The sequence below is a fragment of the Urocampus carinirostris genome, chromosome 9, assembly GCF_059441175.1.
Source record: "Urocampus carinirostris isolate Australia breed hairy pipefish chromosome 9, RoL_Ucar_1.0, whole genome shotgun sequence".
NCBI classification, from domain to species: Eukaryota; Metazoa; Chordata; class Actinopteri; order Syngnathiformes; family Syngnathidae; genus Urocampus; species Urocampus carinirostris.
The window spans coordinates 18,835,653-18,857,274 of record NC_142357.1 but is presented as its reverse complement, the minus strand read 5'-3'; the positions used below and the strand labels follow the sequence as shown (position 1 = coordinate 18,857,274).

Here is a 21,622-nt window from a genome sequence, read left to right as displayed (position 1 = left end):
TATTTCTTATTTTTGACGTAATGAACAGTTTTTTACACAATGGGAAAAAAGTGTTTTAATGGTTTGCCTTCTTGGTGCTTTTCAAAACATACGATTCAAATGACGACAGAGTCAAATCTGATCATTAATTGCGGTTACGTTCATCAAGCCATGTTAATTAGCGAGCATCACGGAAGTCAATAACATCCTGAGCGCATACTTATTAATTAAGCCTTAATGAGACGTGACAGCTAACACAATAACAAGCCACGTATCTTTGTTGTTACTCATCGCAGCTTTCTTTTTATATATATATATATATATATATATATATATATATATATATATATATATATATATATATATATATATATATATATATATATATATGTATATATATATATATATATATATATATATATATGTATGTATGTATGTATGTATGTATGTATGTATCTATGTATTTTATTTTATTTTTTATTACATGGTCCAATCCACAACTATGACAAAATTTGGTGCACTACCATACAGAACGTCCTATGGGCTTTGTGTACAAACGTTTTTAAAGCGTCACAGAACAACTAAAGCTCCCATTGTGCACGGGCTCAATCGAGCCTCCCGAGACAAATCCTCTTACGCCAACTTTCAACCTCATATTTTTGTTCCTTATTGTCTTTTTACCCGCTGTCTCCGAAGAGTACAAAAAAAGAAAGATGATGCAGAAACAGAAACAGGAGCAAGGGGTCCCGAGAGTCTTGTAAATTCGGCGGGTTACTCTTAAGTACTCGCTCTTAATGAGACAATCAGAGACTTCACCCTCTGCATAAATTCAAGTAATTGCTTTTGGGTTTTCAAATAAATAACAGTTGAGGATCTAAATATAGTTTGTATGCATGTGATGAGGACTTTTCTTTATTTTACTCACTGATTATATTCAATGTGAAAAAGCAGACTGAATCTAAAAGCCAATTAAATATATTCACCAGATCCCGAACATGTTTAATACCTCAACTGTAGAATCATGCTCCAAGTGGGTTAATAAGTTCTAGTATATCTGTTATATATATTTACATGGGGGTTTTTATTGTTACTGAACGATTAATAAGGTCTCCACCTTATTAATACACAACATCTAAAGGTAATCCTGTTAGCATTAGCTGCAAGCCTTCAGCTGTAGTCTGACATTTCAAACTCAGAAGTCAAACAATGCATTACATGTTAACAATTTAAAAATATCTGAAAGGGTAGGAGTTAAATTGAAAAAAAGGGTTTAGGAATATGTGTGAAAGTAGTGAAGCACTGTTTTAGTCTTTGTTTTTCCAGAATTAGAATCTATGGTTAGTCTAATCCAGTGTTTTTCAACTAATAAGCCAGGGCACGCTAATGTTCTGTAAGACCTTGTCTGAAAATTGCCCTTTTGTTTTTGCATTGTTCCAGTAAGTGTAACATTCACACATATCAGTCAGTTTTAAAATGTATACATTTTTTCCTTTTTATATAATGATTATCTGCTCATGAGATAGTACCAAGAAATATATTTGTTTCAAGAAGCTATTTAAAATTGCACTGCAAAAATATAATCAAATGGAAGAAATAATGAAGCTGAGTGCATAGCGCGTCCGCGCAGAGTTCTGAGGTCATGGGTACAAATCGGGCTGTGGGGAGTTTGCATGTTCTCCCCTGTACTTGGGTGGGTTTCCTCCTGGCATTCCGGTCCCTCCCACATTCCAAAAACATGCATGTCAGGTTAATTGGCCGATCCAAATTGTCCCTAGGTGTGAATGAGCGAGTGAGTTGTCTGTCTCCATGTGCCCTGCGACTGGCTGGCAACCAGTTCAGGGTGTCTCCTGCCCACTGCCCGAAGATAGCTGGGATGGGCTCCAGCACCCCAGCGACCCTACTGAGGATAAGCGATGCGAATAATGGATAAATGGAGGGATGGATGAAATAAGGTGAAAATCTTGCACATATTTTTGCATGTTTTAATTAATTCCACGGGCCTGTTACCACATTGTGTTTTATTAGTGAAATATATATTACAAACAACTATTTTGTGAGGTGCGCCTTATAACCCGTTACGCCTTATAGTCCGTAAAATACGCTAATTCTTGTTCTGAAAAATAAGCATGAAACAAAAAATAAATATCAACTACAAGTCATCGATGAAATCATTTCATTAATCACCATTAATCATTTCAATCACTCGATAGCAGGTCTCATTTCGATAAAAACATTTCACGCTTTTTTTTTTCTCAGCCTTGAGGTTTGCTCCAGTCTTGGCTTTGTCTTGTGTGTCTCGTTGCATCACAGCTTCCTGCGTGCATGTGTGCGCCCGGGGTTAACATCCTGGTGCGCAGCAGCGGGCTTTAAAATGGAAGCGCCGCAAGATAGAACGTGTGTGAAAGGAGATGACAGGCAGTTGCAGCCTTCTGCATCTCCACATCCTCTCTGAATGCTGGTCGAATGCTTCTCCTTGACTTCTCATGTGACTTTAATCATGGAAGTGGGGACCTGCTCCCTGTTGCAAGGCCATTTGACTTGATCTTTTTCCCTCCTGCGTGCGTTTGATGAATACGTGACACCCGAAACTTGATTTCATTAATTATATTCTCCTTCGTCGGAAGACACAAGGGCCTGATCTTCTACCCCGCTCGTTTCGAATGGTAATATGATTAGCAGGCTACGCTTTCAAATCGTTGTTCATGAGCCTGTGTGCTATCTGTGAAAGGTGAATGAACAAAAAACACACTCTACCATAAAGCTCAAGGAGAATGAACAAAAGATTGTTTGAACTTAAAACCAAGCAAGGTTATGCTGTTAGTTTTCAGAGAATGTAGTCCTCAATTTGCTGCTGGGAACAATTTAATGGCAGGTGTTGAAATGTAGCAGATGTCTTAAAGGGACAGGGTGTAATAATTGACCACTAGATGACGCTGTGTTGTATAGTGCAAGCAAAAACCTAACTAAGAAGACTAAAGGTGACCAAACAACACCATTTTTTAGGTTCAGTTTTTGCTAAGCCTTTAGTAAGGTTTGCAGTTTTGTGGGGGTACCCTTAGAGCTAAGATGGCGGACAATGATGTCAGCACCGTTTAGGTGTGCTTCCTGTTGTTCATTATCTCAAGAGTAAGAAAATGCAAGTTTACATGATAGTTCATGCATTTTTGCTTATTATTTAAATGAATATTGTTGTTTTTATAATTAATGAACAATTTTTGACCACTAAGACCCGCTAAATACCACACAATGTCCCTTTAACATGCCCAAAAATGTATTTTGGGTGTGTGTAAAACATTTGTTCAATGAAGGTCAATGCTGTCTGGTGTGCCGCAGGAAATTGTCTAGTTTCATCTAATTAATAATTGGCCTCAGGTTTCTTTCATCATTGAGGAATGAGAATAAATTAATCTAATTTGGATTCATTAGGGATGCAACCACTAATGACAACAACAGAAAAAGACACATCTGTGTTACAACCTGGCACTATTCTCCACAGTGTTGTTGCGCTGGCGCTGTCTTGTAGACATATAGGGCTTACGTTTTACGTGACGCCACCCATATTTGCAGTTTCTTTTTTCAGCACAATCGTAAATATGTGTTCGTCTTTGTAAACGCCATCTCGAATGGTCACTTTTTTTTCGAAATCATATAGTACACAAATGGTACTAGTTGTGCTTATGTAAGAATGGGAAATTAGAAGAAATGGACGTGAATTACTTCATTTGTATGGCTGTTTAAGCCTGGAACTTAAAATCTAGAGTGGCTTGTACAAAGACCAAATTGAATTTCATTATTTTATTCAAGTAATGCAGCTTTTAATGAACTCAATCTGAGTCTGAAATTTATGGTAATCATAACAAAAAATGTTCTTCAAAACTATGTACCAGTTCACCTCCTAATTTTTGGGGGTGAGTGTAGAGACAATCTCTGGCTACGAGATCTTCAGATCCCCTCTTGGCCCCAAATGTTTCCTGCCACTGGTCGAGACACGATCCTTCAGCCCGGCCTCATTCTTCAAGGTATCCTGCGCACAAAATGAACAACATGCTGTATGTTTTTGGGCAGCTGTGAAGCTTAGTACACCTGGTAGGGTAAATTTCCAGAATTGTGGCCAACAATCTACAATCCAGTGTTTCTCTAAGAAATTACAACATGTCTATTGAACGCCAACCCCTCTTCCCCACCCATTGCCTTTTCTTTTGTCAACTAGAAGCGTGCTATTTTATTTTGATCTGTTTCTTTGTTTATTGATTTTCTTGCCTTACATCCATCCATTATCTGCACTGCTTTTACTCAGTAGGGGTTGCAGGGGTGCTGGACCCCATCCCAGCTGTCTTTGGGCAATGGGCAGGGAACAGCCAATTGCAGGACACACAATAACAGACAACTCCCTCGCTCATTTACACTTAGGGACAATTTGGAGCGGCCGGTTAACATGAAATGCATGTTTTTAGGTTGTGGGAGAAAACCAGAGTGCCCGAAGGAAACCCTTGCAAGATAGCATGCAAACTCCGCACAAGAAGGCTGGTAGCTGGTTTTTAACCCATAACCTATGCTGCTGACGCGCTAACCAATCAGCCGCGGTGCCTAAATCGATAATTTAAAAGCCAAAATACAATATGTTTGGGGGACTGATTTCTTCAGAATAAAATGAGTCGTATTCTGAGTACTAATTCTGGCGGAGAATCTTGAGCACCACCAGCTGGTCAACTAGGTGACCACCAAATTGATTCTAAACCAAATAAAAATAATTTAAAGCAATTCTGCTTACACGAGTCTTATAATCTGGTACCCCGAGGTTAGGTTCATGTTGAGGAACATTTGATTTTTTTGCACAAACACCACTTGTATCCGATCTGTTGAAGTACGTCTGAACGGCACATATTTGATTTTTTTCACACCAGATCCAACCCACTTTCATACGTGTTTCTTCATCCCATACATATAAAATCCTTTTAAAGTTCTAGTGCCCTTAACATCCATGAGTACTTCCGCATACACTGTCACGACACGTGCTCTATTCTGCTCATTACGTGTGGCATTTGCACAGGAGATCACATACAAGTCGCATTTAGTCTGAGATGTGAACGATCTCACAAAAACATCAGATTTCACCCAATAATAATTTCTGCAGTGTGAACCTAGCTCTGTAGTGCGGAAAATATAGTCATCGTAATACAATCTTTTAATAACGAGGAAGTCTACAATCTAGTATTCAAAAAAACATTGTTAACCTCCTCTCACATATTCAGCTTTACACGCTCGAGTGCTTTTTAAAAATATATCTTCCAACTGAGCCTCAAACTTGTGCGAGGTAGCGTATGAAACCAACGTGCTCAATCATGCGCACATCTTCACGAGCACTCGTGTGATTTTTCCTCAGCGTGCCCGCCGCAAACCCAAGAACAATTCCTCAAGTCCCCGCAGTGTTTAAAGAGTGTGGATGTGTCCCTAATACAATTTCACATTACTGCTCTGACCTGTGCCATCCTGCCGTGACCCGCGTAATTCCTCCTCATTTTTGTTCCCCTGGCTGAGAAAACCGCAGAGGCGTTGCTCATGCCCGTCTGCGCAGTGTTGGTTGTTCTAAAGCTCCGTCTTTCATCCCACTTAGCGCTCGCAATGGCAAGATGCGCGTGCTGAGCTTCAAGATGGGCCTGGTGAGCTTGTGCAGCGCCGACGTACAGGAGAAATACAAATGTGAGTGAGTAATGCAACCAAGGAGCAAATTACACACAATGGCGCTAATGGAAAGAGGGACATTAGCGGCGGATGGGGCTTCTTCAAAACTGAGGGGGCTTAAAAGGATCGCCCGCCACTAAAGTTCATTCACACACGTTTCACGTCTGTCGCCGTTCTTTGTCACAGATGTTCTCCTCTTATCTGTTTTAAACAAGTGAATGCAATCCGGTCTATTACTGCTGCAACCACCAGTGACAACAACACAAAATACACGTCTATAATGCAATCTGGCAACGTAGACTCGGTTCTGTTTTAATTAGTGCTGTATTTTATTAAGTACAGTAAATGTATTAGTGCTGTCACATTCCAATTTCACAAATGTTATTATAGTTAAAAATAGACAAGACTATTAGTCTTCAGATAGACATTTACAGAAAATATATAATTGTAAGCGGTGAGGGGTCTCTAGTGGGTGCCTCTGGGACTGCCCTGGATTCTCCATTGTATGTAGAGCTAAATTATTCCTTCCAAATAAAACTTGTATACCGAAATTCTCGTGGAGCCCGTATAAAGAGGTACCACTGTACTTCTCTTTGCTGCATGTTTTAAAAGGGTAACACATTTTCGGGGTGGCACAGCTGGACGTTGGAGCATCTGGTCAAAAGAAGCTGATTTTCAACCAGCCGAGACAATAAGAAACATCGAGATTACTCACAGTCGGGGCGCTATCTGCATGGACCAAGAAGCACTTCCCCTCACTTAAAGCATCCCTAAGGTCGAAGGCAGCCTCAGCAGTTGGCCGTCACGCTTGCCAGACGCCAGATGTCGCTCTTAAGAAAAATATGTACCCGTACCTGTTAAGCGTTTACCTTGGACACTCGTAAACACAGATGCTGCCCTGGAATGGCCTCATAACGTCAACTCTGTTACTTTATTACTGTTATTTAATTAGTGTGTTGACAATCACTCTAACTCATGCATAAACACACTCCATGTGCATTCTTGGAGAAAACAGTCTGATTAGGTAGAGCAGCAGCTCTCCAAATTATTGCACCCTCCAGAAAATAACCACCTGTCCAAGTGCCACTATCAAGGCCAATATTGTCTTGAGCAATGTAACAGTCAGTACACCTGAGGAGGGGTTTTTACCAGACATGGGACCAAGTCACACATGTGCAAGTCTCAAGTAAGTCTCAAGTCTTCACCTTCAAGTCCCAAGTAAGTCCCAAGTATTTTTTTCTTGGGCAAGTCAAGTCACAAGTCAAGTCCCGAGTCTTAGATTGCCAAGTCCAAGTCAAGTCACAAGTCATAAAAACAGCGACTCGAGTCGACTCGAGTCCAAGTCACTAAGTCTCAAGTCCCCATGTCTGGTTTTTACCGCCAAATTTCTGATGGCGTTTCGGAGCCATGTTTTTGTTGTTGTTTTTATCAATAGAACACAAAAATATATATATATATCTGTACTTCTGTACATACTTGTTCAGTATCTATCACTGCACAATTGTTTTTGTAAATCAAATTGCTAATAGAATAGAATAGAATAGAATAGAATAGAATAGAATAGAATAGAATAGAATAGAATAGAATAATGTTTGTGTTGTAACCTCACCATTAAAGCCTCATCATACTTGGGGAAATATTGCTCAGGTTACTCAACCTTTGCCTAAGCAAATCAATAATTAGTCGTTAACAGGCCTGATCATTTCTTCATGAGCTAAAATTATTGTTTCCTGTCTCTCACTATGTATTCCACTCAAAGACTCTAAAGTGATAGCCCTATTGATGGCATTTCTGACAATAAAATAAAACCCAATCGAAGTGAGATGAATAAACATGGGCAGTGACATATTTAAATATTACAACACTGGTTAAAATATTTTGTTGTTGCTTATAGTAGATTATTAAATTATGTGTTTCCGTTCAATTGTGTATTCCTTATAGTATCATTAAAATGAACCAGGTAAAGTTGACAAAAATACATACTACTTTCAAAATGTATTGCAATAAGATACATTTTAGGGGGAAACTCATATTCTTGAGTTTCTCAGTTTATAGTATGAGCAGTTGAACTGAATAATAACTAGCATATAATCTAAAATACCTTACTGGACAACCAAGAACTGCAATGTAAATCCGTCGGAATCAGCATTTCCCCAAACTACTTTATCATTTTAAGATTTTTCTAAGAACCACACATTTTAGTTCAGGTAGCATTTATCACAGGCTGGTGGTTCAATAAATGTATACTGGGATAAAAACACACGGGAAAAAAAACCTACACAGTCTCGAACACCTTATGAGCCTCCCTTATGTTTATGTATAAGAATGAGTTTCATGCAGAGTTTTTTAAAGCCCACTAAAGAAAAACTATACATTTGGGTTTATTAGACTTGCATCAGCATTTTTCCTAGAACTTGTTAAGGATTGCATATAAAAAAGCATAAGTTCAGCTTTGGGTGTGATAAATACCATTTTTATAGAAAAAAATATTTCCGTTGTCTTTGAGTCCTCGGTGCATGTGTGATACCTTAGTTCTTTAACATAGGAAAGTTGAAACAAATAGTTCCCATTGGAAGATAATTGTACTCGTTTTAGTAATAACTGTTCAAATGTGTTCATATTTATATTCTTTGACGAAAGCAAAGTTCGAAGGATAAAATTATTTTTTCAAATAAAAATCATTATTTCTAACCTTCTCAATATCAACACTATTGTTTCTATTTAGTTTGCAACTCATTTGACTGAGAAAACCCAATGTAATACAAAATGTAGTTTTGAAATGTTGATTTCATTTGATACGGCACAAAAAAATCAAAACCTATCTGGCCCCGTATGAAAAGCTAACTGCCCCCAGAACCTAATATCGAGTTGGACCATCTTTGGCAGTGATAACAGAAATCAAACGTTTATGATGATTGGTAATGAGTCTTTCACAACACTTTGGAGGAATCTTGGCCCACTGTTCTTTGTAAAATGGTTTTAAATCTATCATGTTGGAGGTTTTTCTAAGCATGAACTGCCCGTTTAGGGTCACACCACGATCCAAAGAAATCCCAGAAGAGATAAAAAAAACAACTGCATGATTTTGCAGACTGAAAAATGTGTTAAATCAACACAAAAAGTTGAAATAAAAGCTTTTATTCCTGAAAATGAAAAGGTCTCGTCACCATTTCCAGATAACCAATGTCAGAGCCATTATCCACAAATGGAGAACATTCAGAACAGTGGCAAACCTGAAATTCTTAGTTTGAGCTGAGAAAAAAATCAAACACAATTTTTTTATCAATATTTAATTAAAAACTAGTGAGGCTCCTTATACACAAATAAATATGTTTTTCCACCTAGCCCTTCTCACCTTTTTTAAACATTAACATTTTCATGCCTGTTAAAATAAGAAAAGGTTTAGTGAGAGACAACTGAAAAAAATGTATACATTTTATCAAAATAAAAAAAAGGTGAAAAAAATAAAATGTTATATATTTATATAGTGAATTGTTTCTTAAGTCATTTTAGCAATATAAGATCAAAATCATAGTTTTCAAGGGAAAAAGATTTGTTTAAATTTGTTTGGATTTTAAAGGTGTATGAGGTTTATCAATTACAATTTCACATATCTTTTAACTAAATTGGCCTAAGGCAAAAGAAAAAAAGATAAATAGTTCCACCCTTCAAATAATTGAATCAATTAACATGAACTTGATGACATTTATGTTTTTTCTGTCTCAAAAGAAATTGCATTGTTTTGTAACGTTTGCACTTTCTCATGGTGGGGACAGATTTATTCCGTCAAGTTTCCGGCAATGGAGGTGTGACGGACCAGCGCCACCTTAGCCTTCTGCTGCACGAGGCCATCCAAATTCCACGCCAGTTGGGTGAGGTGGCCGCTTTCGGGGGCAGTAACGTGGAGCCCAGCGTTCGCAGCTGCTTTCGCATGGTGAGAGCACCGGGAATCTATTTTGCAGCTTGCATCTCAACTCAAGTCACATGTTGTATGAACCTTAAAGATAATCCCAAAACATGAATTTTTATTTCAAATAGGCACAGAACATGTAGTGCTCCTCTCCACATTTATGTATGAAAACTATTCCATGCGCTGGAGTTTCAAGAAATGTAGTCTAATTTATGGCCTATCTGGCTTGTTTGCTGTAGAGCTGTGATGTCATTAAAGTAACATAAGACTTTCAAAATGGTGAATTCTGTCAACACAAAATGTGAGGCGAGCTCTGAAACAGATAGCAGGGACCAGATTTAATCTTACACATATTTTACGGATGATTATGACCCTTCTTCTGATATACTGTTTAATCGAATTAAAAGTGTCCATCCCTTTTTCATAGCTCTAATTTTGCATTTTCCATTAAAATAAGAACAAATCGCTTGCATGTCGGGAACACACATTGGAAACGGGCCGGACCAAATGTTGCACAGTAAATACCACATAAAATATGACTAAATGTATTCTTCAATCCATATCTAACTGGATTCCTGAGTTTTGAGTGTATTTACAAAGATTGAATTGAATGTTGGATGTATATATATATATATATATATATATATATATATATATATATATATATATATATATATATATATATATATATATATATATATATATATATATATACATATATTTATTTATTTATTTATTTATTTATTTATTTATGTATGTATATGGGCAGCGCAGTGGTGAGCGCGTGTGCGGCACAGTTCTGAAGTCATAAGATTGAACCTTCCTGTGTGGAGTTGCATATATATGATCACAAAGAGTCTCAAAGGATTACACAGGCCAAAGTTACCACACCCCCTGATCTGAAACCTGCATGAGGGCAAAGATATACTCAAACCCCCAGCATTATGAAAATGAAAAACCTTGAGAAGGGAGTGCACATGAGATAATCCCCCTTCACAGATGACCAGGCTGCAATGAATGATGCATGGACACCAATAGACAAATACAAAGTCCACTCACAAAAGACCCTATCAGTGAGAGAGCATCAAGGATGCTGTTTTAAAGTCAATATATTGGTGAGGTTTGTTCTGTAATGTTTTTTCTGTGGTCAATGATTTGTGTTCATATTTTGTGAATGAAGAATGGCCTTATAGGACATGAGCTACATTCGATTTATTTGAAAATCGGGCTGAAAAACATCTTACATTAGGCATTCAATCAGATAAGCACTTTCAGTGTAAGTATCATCCGTACATAATCCCCTTTTCTCAACTCTTGCTTGGCATTGCTTTTAATGATCTGAGAATAGTTATTTGCCCTTGGCAAGATGAAACGAGATCAGTATTGTATGCGTTGGGCTATAGTCTGCCTCAGGTGGAGTGAACTTTTACCTGGCTTCATTTCGATAGGGACGGCACATCATTTTGCCATGTTAAATGGCTGACCGGAGGATTACATGAATTTCAACGACACTTGTCGTAATTATGCTTGGTCTATTCTGCTCCACGTTCGTCCTTTCAGCTTCCTTTACTGTTTGCCCCTTGTCATTTAGTTGGGGATTTAATGTTACTTCAATGCTAATTATGTCATGAGTTTTTATTACCTGGGACAAAGATATGGAGAGGTGTGGATTGAAAACTTCAACACAAATGGGTGCCAGTAGTGACGTGTGGTGAGGTTTGAGAAAACAAAAATAAACAAAACAACAAGTCAAATAAGCAAAACAATGTGAACGTAACATGTCTGAAAAGGAATAGGAAGAAGCATATTCTTATTTGATCCTACCCCACTTCCTTAATAATTGTATCTTATAGCTAAATATCCTGTATATTTACATATAACAAACACCTCAAGAATATAAATACGTATTTACATAAGTTTTGTGGATGCAGTCACTTCATCATTATTATCATCATTATCATCACCTCCACCATTTTCACCATCATCATTATCATTGCATCTCCATTCATTCTCAGCAGACTATATAATAAGAGTATCTATTAAAACAACAATAATTCCCATCAGTGCTCATGGTTATAACTGACTGTTCTGTTGTGTGTATTTCCCATTATACAAAGTGTCTTTGGACCTGCTGCCTTAGGGGGTCCGCCACCAGGCAGCAGGACCACCATTCTTGCGTGTCCGGACCTTTGCATTAAAAAGACAAGGTAGGGGAGCTTGAGCCAGATACCTCCGGTATCAAAACTCCCACTTGTCTGCCCTCACTAAGAAATGTGCTGGAATGTCTGTTTTGTGTTCTTCTTAAAAGATATCTCCATGTGATTGTATCTCCATTTATTTGGTTTTTGTTTAGTTTTCACCATCATCACCAACATATTTATTCACCACATTGGTTTGTTTATCAATATATATCTAGATGTTAATGACTTTGTGTAATTTAATGGTGACAACAATTACAACAGTAACAACAACAACAAAAATAAATGATTTTACATCCTAAATTTGCAGAATAAGGAAAGCTTATATAAAATGTAGCATAGAATAGAATGTATTATTATTGTATCATTAGTTATAAATTAAGTCTATGAGCCACACATTTTAAATAAAAGTAACAATAGATAAGTAGTCTGCCATTAAAAAAAAGCCCATGCAATGAGAAATAAATTACTGGATAGCCTTTTATTGTTTGGGGCTGAGGTGTGCGCCAAATCCTTGGTCTGCCACGAGGCAAGAGAATTATGTACCTCGCTCTGCAGCTCCAGAAGCTCAGCACTGTAATACGTTTCATATTAATTGTGTCACAAATATTCCCAATATAATGTTAAAATTCGGGATTTGGGGGGGATTTGTGACGTTAATGGTGAAAGAATTTTAAGACCGAATAAATAGAACCATTTAATATGATAAACATTTAGGATACAAAATGAGAAAAAAATACCAACTATCTGAAATAAAAAAATAAAACTACTCAAAAATCTGACTTACCAAAATTGTGGAACAGCTTTGATAAAAGTGAAAGACTGGTCAAGCCCTCACTTATTCAAGAGAGACGACAAATCAAGACGGTTTCAAGGTAACATTGATGACTCATACTAGAAAGTACAAGCCATGTTAACTCTTCACACACAAGCCTCTCTTGTACAAACCCAAACAAGGTCACAAATGACGACTGTCGATTACTCTGTGTACTGTTACAAAGATCAATGCTAACACACACACACACACACACAATATGTCAATGTTAAATTCAAACCAAGGCTGGTACTTATCATTGTTTGTTATATTAAAATAGACTACATGATTTGATAATTGTCCATTGCTTATCAGAGCTTCTGACCTTAAAGTTATTGTAACCTTACATCTGAAGAAAAAAAATCAAACGTATTTTAATGTCATATTTCCATCATGAGAGCAGCACGGCGGCTGAGTGGTTAGCACGTCCGCGGCACAGTTCTGAGGTCATAAGATTGAGCCTTCTTGTGTGAAGTTCTCCCTGTGCTTGAGTGGGTTTCCTCCGGGCACTGCGGTTTCCTTCCACATCCCAAAAACATGCATGTCAGGTTAATTGGCTGGTCCAAATTGTGCCTAGTTGTGAATAGGCGAGTGAGTTGTCTATCTCTTTGTGCCCTGCGACTGGCTGGCAATCAGTTCCAGTTGACCCCGGCACACTGCCCGAAGACAGCAAGGATGGGTTCCAGCACCCCTGCGACCCTACTGAGGATAAGTGGTCCAAGTAATGGTTGGATGGATGGATTTCCATCATGACATCCGAAGCACCACTGCACCTGTCTGAATGCTCATCACTGATGTACAATATTGCTAAATTTTACAAATGGCTCCATATGCAAAAGCAGTACTGGATTTTTTATCATTTATTATTTTAAGCCTGCTTTAGTTTAAACACAAAAATTGAAATATTGGCTATTATTGCTGAATGTTATATTCATGACCAAGATTACAAAATCAACATTTTGTATGCTGGGGATTTTGTAGGTTTTAGCAAAATTTCCTAAGAATTGATGTCCTCTAACATTTTTAGTTCCCATCAGTAGCAGGCTTTGCAGACTGTCTCAGTAAATCATGTTCAGCAAAAAATAGAATTCAACAGAACTTTTGTAAATGATGCTTTAGTGACTAAAACAGAGTTCCCGACACAAGCAGATGTGTGTAAAAAAATATTTGCAGTGAAAAGTCGCAGTATAAAACATCTCAAAGTCCATAAAAACTAATGAAATACTGCAGACTTCTCACAGTTGTGAGGAAAAAAAACAAGTTTTCAAGAGCAGAATGCTTGATTGATAAAATAAAATTTAAAAAAACAGTGAAACAAGATGATTAATTCTCAGAGTACTGAGAAAGTGAAGAAAAATGAGTTTACAATCGCCAGGAACTGTAAAAAAGAAAATTATGTCTGACAAACCGTAGCACAAAGTAGCTATCAATAATAAATGTTTATTGCGGACGCTGCAAAACTAATAAAGTTGGCTCCATGGAGGAAACTCAAACCAAAATGACCTAATCCTGTTTTCTTTCATATTTATTTTTTTACGAAGGAACAGAAATTAGTGGGTGGTTTGGTTCCGGACCGCACAGAAAGAAAGTTGCCTTATTTTTTGCTTACACCACATTTATTTTATCCAAATACGGACTTAAAGTTTTTGTGCGCATCATACACGAGGTTTTATGGTATTGTATTGCCGTATTTGAGCGATTATTGATCAATAGAAAAAATATCGCAGACCACATTTTTACAACATTGAACACAACGGGATCCAAACCCGGATCGCGGAAAAGGCTGTAGATATGGTTTTGTTGTCTCGCCATCCTTACTCATGGTACCACGTTGTTGAATACGCCAGGCTGTGATTAAAATCATGTATTGACAAGGTAAACTATGAACACAATACCTAAATAAAATTTAAAACCTATGTCCTTCAAAGTCTGATTTATGATCGGATACACCAAATACTCTTTTTTCCTCGCAGTGCTTTTTTGCGTTTATAACTATCAGAATGGTAAATGTAATGCCTTTTCCTACGTCATCTACATCACTACTGGTCTCGTAATAACAAAGTCGATTTAAGCATATTTTTCTTATGATTATTCTTACTATTGTCATTGTAAGTGTCTCTAATGATGTTATTGGGCCGGGCCTGGAGAGTATTGCCAGACATTAGACACAAAAAACGTTGGAGACCACTGTGCTAAAATGAATCTGAAGGCAAACCTTAGAAACATGTCCTGCCCTAAAACACTGAATTATATAATGTCATTGGAGGATTTTTGCTGTTCTCATTAAAATCACATTATTTGGTCGTTATTTTTTCCCTATTCATAAAGTTAGGTACTGGAATAACTTCCAGTTCAGAGCAAGTGGGATGTAAAAGGAGAGGTGTAAATCTGAGATTGTAATCTAATTGTAATCACCTCGTGAACCCGCTCAGGTACAATTAATTACGACATTTACACGCCGTCGTCGAAGGAGGCCGAAGGGCCGCGGACAACACTTTCGAGTATTAGATGGTGAAGGGCCTCATTAGGCATCGGGAACATTCATTAAAGAAGCTATGACAGAGATTAATGATTGAACATTATTAGTTTGAGAGCAGCCACTCGGATAAAATTTGTACAGCGCTATGACAGGTCAGGTCGAGTCAAGTGATGTCCCGATTTAGCGCTTTGCTTTGACCCTGACGTCGTAACGTCACGGATGTACAGTGAAAAACGTGGTGGGAATTTTCAGTGCCTATTAAAGTATTGGACCCCCATGAACCTTTTGACACATTGCCATATTTCAGGCTTATATTGTGCTAACAAATAAAAATAAAAGAGTCGGCAGGGCACTAATATTGCCCCCTACTGAGCAATCTCCTTTTGCCACGATCACAGCCACAAGTCTTTTTGGGTATGTCTCCATAAGTTTCGCACATTCTAAAACAGAAATGTTGCGCATTCTTCCTTACAAAACATCTCAAGTTCCTTAAAGTTATATGGTGATTTGTCGTGCACTTAATGTATCATTTTTTTTTGCAAATGCTATATAGGATTGAGGTCTGGACTTTGACTTGCCATTCTAGACAGTTTTTATTATTAGTTGTAAACAATTCCTTTGTAGGTTGTTTTACGTTTAGTGTTGTTGTCCGGTTGGAAAGTGAACTTGCACCCCATCCTGAGGTCTCTTGCAGACTCCGACAGAATTTCTGTCGGAATTGCCCTGTACCAGGTTTCATCCATATTCCCATCAACTCTAACATTCTTCCCAGTCCATACTGAAGAAAAGCAGTCCTAGAGCACGATGTAGCCACCACCATGACTGACAGTGGGGATGGCTTTTTCAGGTTGATGTGCTTTATATTTCGTCAAAAAAGTTCAATTGTGGTCTGATCTGACCAAAGCACCTTGTTCCACACATTTGTGTCTCCCATGTGGGTTCTTGCAACCGCCAAACGGGCCTTTTTATGGTGTTTTCTAAAAAGAACTTTCTTCTTGCCACTCTATTTTGAAGAGCAGATTTATGCAGAGTACAACAAATAGATGTCTTATGCACAGATTGTCACACCTCAACTGTGTGTATGCCTGCAGGCCATTCAATGTGATCATGGCCTCTCTGTTGCTTCTTTGATCAGTGTTCTCAATATTTGAGCCTATAGTTTAGTGGGAGGTCCATGTCTTGGTAGGTTTGCAGTGGTTTAATGCTCTCTCCATTTTGATATAATGGCTCATACAGTGCTCCAGTGGATGTATAAATGCGATGAAATATCCTTGTATCATATTCCTGCTTTAAACTTTTCCACATCTTTATCCTGGACCTGCCTGGTGTGTCTTCATGAGGCTGTCTTTCTACTTTTAAAAAAATCAGAGCCCATCACAGAGCAGGTGCTCAATGACAGACAGCGCCGTTAGTCAATGTTTGGCATTTAGGTTGACATAGGATCATTCAGAAGTGATCAGGGAACTTCTGGCGTCATCTGGCTGAGCTAAGAGAACAGGAGTCAATCATTTTGCAAAACCTACTCTTCAATTTTTTCGTTGTGAATGTAATATAAAATGTTGAAATAATTTGTTTCCACTTCATGATTGTGTCTCTTATGTTGTTGATTGTAAAAAAAATATTGTCAGTTTTCTAGCTTTAAGTTTGAAGCGTGAAATGTGGCGAAATTACAAATAGGTATTGGGGGGCAATACTTTCGCTAGGCACTGTCACTTGTTTTACCTCTTGTGTGGAATGAACAAATGGGGGTAAAATGGAAATGAGAATAGCCCTCTTGGTCCCAGGAGAAGATCCACTTCTTTAAAGCTCACCGTCTGTGGAATTGGGATCTTCACACACAGACTCACATATGCATGTATTTATGATGCAGCTCCTTTTGAGCAGCAGAAGAAGGCCCGAGGGAAATCAACCTCTTAATGCACCTCAGATGCCGACTTAATGAGAATTTAGCACATCGCCGATTTCCATCGCTTAGCGACTCTCTCCTTTATGAGGATATCTTAACTTTGATCCCATCCAGGAATTCTCCAAAAGGCATCCCGCCGAGCGTGATGCAATCGCGCGGACACACACGTTGTACTTCAGATGTTCCTGGTCAGTAGTCGAACACAGCTTCAATTATGTTATCATACACTGTAACTCTACCCGAATATATTAACTTTAAACAACTTTTAAAACTTTAATAACGTCTTGAATAGATAGATCATTACATAGAAGCAGTCGGCGAATAATTTCATATTGTGAAATGAAAAATCTTGTTTGATGCGTGATGGGATTAAAAATAGAAGTAGAATTAAAATTGTCATTGATAACCACATGGTGAACATTGTTTGCAACATTGTTAGACAAGTCACTCTTAAATAAACACTTGACAAAAGAGAAGAGAAGAGAAGAGAAGAGAAGAGAAGAGAAGAGAAGAGAAGAATGACAGGTTAAATAAGTTCAAACATTTCCGAGGTAGTGCTTGGAGACCGGCCCAGGTTACTAGTGCATCGTGATTACAGTGCATTGAAACAATAGTGTAATAAAAAGCAGTAATATAACATTTAACAGCATTTAACCACATTCCCAAATAAGTCAACAAATATGATAGTGATCAATCCAATCTGACTCTTATGATTGTCTGTCTTGTGCATGCTGCCGAATACAATAACAAAGTGGCCTCATTTGCTGGCAAACATGCATTTAATCTAGTACTTTTTAAGTCCTCTACCTACGACTTTGTAATGCAACCTGGGAGACCAATTCCCAGCACTTGTATGTTGCTGGAAAAAAATCGAAAATACTTCTACATGGTGGTTACACCTAAAACCAAAAAAAGCTGGCTCATAAAAGCCAAGGTTTATCATGAAATCCGGTCCCCGACGATTCACTTGAACATTTTCAACAAATAAAAAATATGAAAATAATAAAGGGGCATCATGCATTAAAAACAAATTAACCAGAGAAGAAGAATAAAGCCCAAAGAAACACATTTCAATGGGAATAGATAATTGTAATTGTTTTCATTTGTGTTCACTTCAGTTTTTGAGAGGAATTGCACACATGGCTTAAGTCAAACACATTCGTGACTCAATTCTTGCGATGAGAGGAATAATTGAAAGTAAAAACTTGTAAAAACGTGTCATCGTAATGTTCACTATATTTTGCCCACTATTGTTTGCTATTCTTTGAGATTCAACCGGAAATGCAGCCAGGTGCAGGTGATGTCGCTGAGCTTGTGTTCATACAAGGTCGCGTTCAAGTACACTATGGAATAGCGCCAACTCTTTCATTCACCACAGTTCCAAGTTAGGAAGATGCACTTCAGAACCGAAACATTGCATTGTTGTGGCTAAATTGGAAACAAATGTGAAATATTTCCTTAAGGCCCGATTTCGGTACTCTTATTTTGGTAAGGGAATGTGGCTTTTTGCGTAAGAACTTGCAGAAGGGATGAGCAAGTTGCAAACTGTACCCTGAAGAAAAAAATCTAAAAATCAAGAAAAATATTCATTCTTATTCAAATAGTCTCTTACAAAAGCTTCCATCTTTGTGTGTACTCTCATTCTTTGCTACAATTTAAACCAGTGCAAGTCACTTGTGTTCCTGCTACTGCAATGAGTACACCTTCTCTACACTTAACATCATGTAGCTCTCCTGGTTTATATTTAGATTCTATTTTCTTGTTTGCGTAGGCTTCAGGAAAACCTGCCATAGAAGTGTCTCACTTTCTTGATTGGATGAGCCTGGAGCCCCAGTCCTTGGTCTGGCTACCTGTTCTCCACCGGGTGACTGCGGCCGAGTCCACAAAGCACCAGGCCAAATGTTACATCTGCAAGCAATGTCCCATCAAGGGCTTCAGGCAGGTGGAAGCGTCACAGTTTCTGATCTATGATGGCCTCTAATGAATCATTCATTTAGTGGCGAAAGCTGTTAACGGATTACAGTTCAGCAAGTGGCTGTAATAGAACAATCTGGCAGTCTGTGCGCATGCTTGAATTAAACAAACCATCAGCATCCAGCCTTTATTCTGCAAACTCACGTTGATTTTTATTGCTTTTGGCAGGTATCGCAGTTTAAAGCAGTTCAACGTGGACATCTGCCAGACGTGTTTTCTAACTGGGCGCACTTCCAAGGGCAAGAAGCTGCATTACCCCATCATGGAGTACTACACACCAGTAAGACAACTATTGTTCTAACCCATAAATTCAACTTCTCTTCGGATAGGTCACTCCCATCGCCCCTTTTGCCTTAACATTGAATGCTCCACTTTTTATTGAAGAAGGGCAGTTGATTGAGAATGTTGGTTAATCAAAGGCTGTAGATCAGTGGTCTCAAACTCCATTGGGTTGGGGGCCGCAGAAGGTTGGATCCGGGTGTGGTTGGGGCGAATGGGATTCTCCACAAATTACAGCGGTCATAAAATCATTCTGCTGTTCTTAAAGAGACAGTGCTTTATATTTGTCCACCAGATGTCGCTGTAATGTGTAGTGCAACAAAAATGAGACCAAGGAAGACTACAAACCACAGAGACTGGGAGTGAGCAAAAAGCACCCCTTTTGTTTTTGCCTTTACCTAGCTTTTCTCAAAGAAAGACAAAAAGAAGGGTTTTTTTAAAGGAATAAAAAATAGGGAAGAAGAAATTAAAAAGGCAAAAAAACGAACACAGGAAGATGAAGAAAAGTAGGGGGAAGAAAGAAAAAAAGACAAAAACAAAAAAATGCAATTATCTCTCTGTTTTCTTTCAACTTTGTTTATTTTTATCTTTAATTTTTTCACTTTTCTTTTACTTTTTTTACCTTGAGTTTTACTCTTAGTCGTCTTTCTTTTTTTTCTTTCATTCTTTCATTCTGTAAGTCTTTTTTTTCTTTTTTGTGCTTTTATTCTTTTCTTTTTATTACTTTTTTCTGTCCTTATTTCTTGTCTTTTTTCTCTTCCTTTCAAAAGTAATAAGGTTAGCTTTGGTCACTTTGCATCTCCACAATCTGTCTTTTTCAGTTGTGTTTTTAGCAATCGTTTTCGGTGGCATGTAATGGGAAAATAATACACACTCTCCTTTTAACTTTCATATTAAGGGCTCAAACTGTCATTCTGGGGCCGCAATTGTCCCTCAAGCCACAGGTTTATAACTAATGCTGTATATGCGCTAATTCTTTTTTTTAATTGGCAGAATATATTCTGGGCATCATTGTGATTTACACACGTCTGCAATTTGACATTTTTTGCAATCAGGTGTGTCAGTGACATTTTGAAGCAAGTTTCTTCTGCTTTATTGGGACGTTACGAAAGTCGATAGGAAAGAGCATTTCTAATCTTCTGAGAGCCATTATTGGTACGTTTTCATCAATTTTGCTTCAAATTCAACGACTTATTGCGTTTTTTTGCCTCTCAAGTTTTATTTTTATCGGAGCCCGCCCTCCTAGCATACAAGTGATTATCAGCCATTTGACTTTGCTCTTGTATATCAAAGAGCTTTGTTCCGCACCTCGTTTATGCCCGAAATATTATGGAAAAAACACAACAGACTCAAAACCTGGATGTTAAAAGAAACATGCGAAGGAAGAAAAGTAATTTGTCTTTACTTAACAAAGGGAGGGTACGACAACGATAAACTTATCAACAAGCTTCCAGCAGGGTAAGCTGTTTTAGAGGGCTAGCTTTAAATAATTCAAATAAAATCATTAATGTATTTGCTCTTTTTCATGATTTAGCCATTTTAAATTGCTAAATTTCATATTGGCAAATTAATAAAATTAAATGAATGTATTAACAAGCACTACCTGCAGGTTCACTTTAGACAATTCATAGCACAAATATTCTTGTTAATCTGTTCAAATATAGTTCATACTAACTTGTTTCATTTACTTAAACAGTTGCTAGTTGGCTTCATAAATGACTTAATACCCTGTATAATAGATAGAGCCAACTAAATTTTCAGGGTTTGCAGTCCAATATGTTGAAGGCTTGAAGGTAAATCGGATGTCCGAGACAGCACACTAATTAGTTTAGACTGAAGCACTTTAAAACTTTTTAGGTAAGAGAAAAGTGAAAGCAAGCCAATTTTTCCCAAGAATCTCCCAACACCAATCAACAAATCTGCTGTGCCAATGCCGAAGGAAATAAAGTGTCGCTCATTTAAAGTAAAATGAATTCATTTTGCATTATAAAATGCTCCTATTTATTGTGCGTAGCAAGTTCTTATCCCTGCATATGTTACAGAACACATCATCAATTTGTCACATGTATCCAAGTAACCTGACCAGAGATTTTTTAATCAGTCTCTAACCTTTCTTCTTTCGCCATTTACTCTGTTTCCTCCTATGGCCTTCCACCTTCATGTGACTCCAGACGACTTCAGGAGAGAAAATGAGAGACTTCGCCAAGACTCTGAAGAACAAGTTCAGATCAAAGCAGTACTTCACCAAACATCCTCAGAGAGGTTACCTACCCGTTCAGTCTGTGCTGGAGGCAGACCCCTCCGAGACGTGAGTCCAACCTTTGCAAAAATTGCTTCTAAGTATGTTGCTGAAGTACGCCTTCTTAGGTTTTCCAACCAGGTTGTTTTAAAAACATTGTCA

General features: G+C 37.9%; 1 protein-coding gene and 1 long non-coding RNA gene across 2 annotated transcripts in view; one reads left to right on the top strand and one right to left on the bottom strand.

Moving 5' to 3' along the window:
• drp2 (dystrophin related protein 2) overlaps positions 1–21,622 on the top strand; it is a 290,040-nt gene that overhangs the window by 235,371 nt on the left and 33,047 nt on the right. Inside the window, exons 14-18 of the mRNA XM_088344789.1 lie at positions 5,594–5,679; positions 9,438–9,595; positions 18,740–18,906; positions 19,111–19,222; positions 21,393–21,529. Coding sequence (XP_088200915.1) covers positions 5,594–5,679; positions 9,438–9,595; positions 18,740–18,906; positions 19,111–19,222; positions 21,393–21,529 — 660 coding nt within the window. The remainder of the gene's footprint in view (positions 1–5,593; positions 5,680–9,437; positions 9,596–18,739; positions 18,907–19,110; positions 19,223–21,392; positions 21,530–21,622) is intronic.
• On the bottom strand, positions 1,900–12,691 carry LOC148359503 (uncharacterized). The gene is made up of 4 exons (XR_015851427.1): positions 12,557–12,691; positions 6,377–6,491; positions 5,460–5,644; positions 1,900–4,003 (listed from the first exon to the last, which is right to left on the bottom strand). It is a non-coding gene; the product is annotated as an uncharacterized LOC148359503 (long non-coding RNA).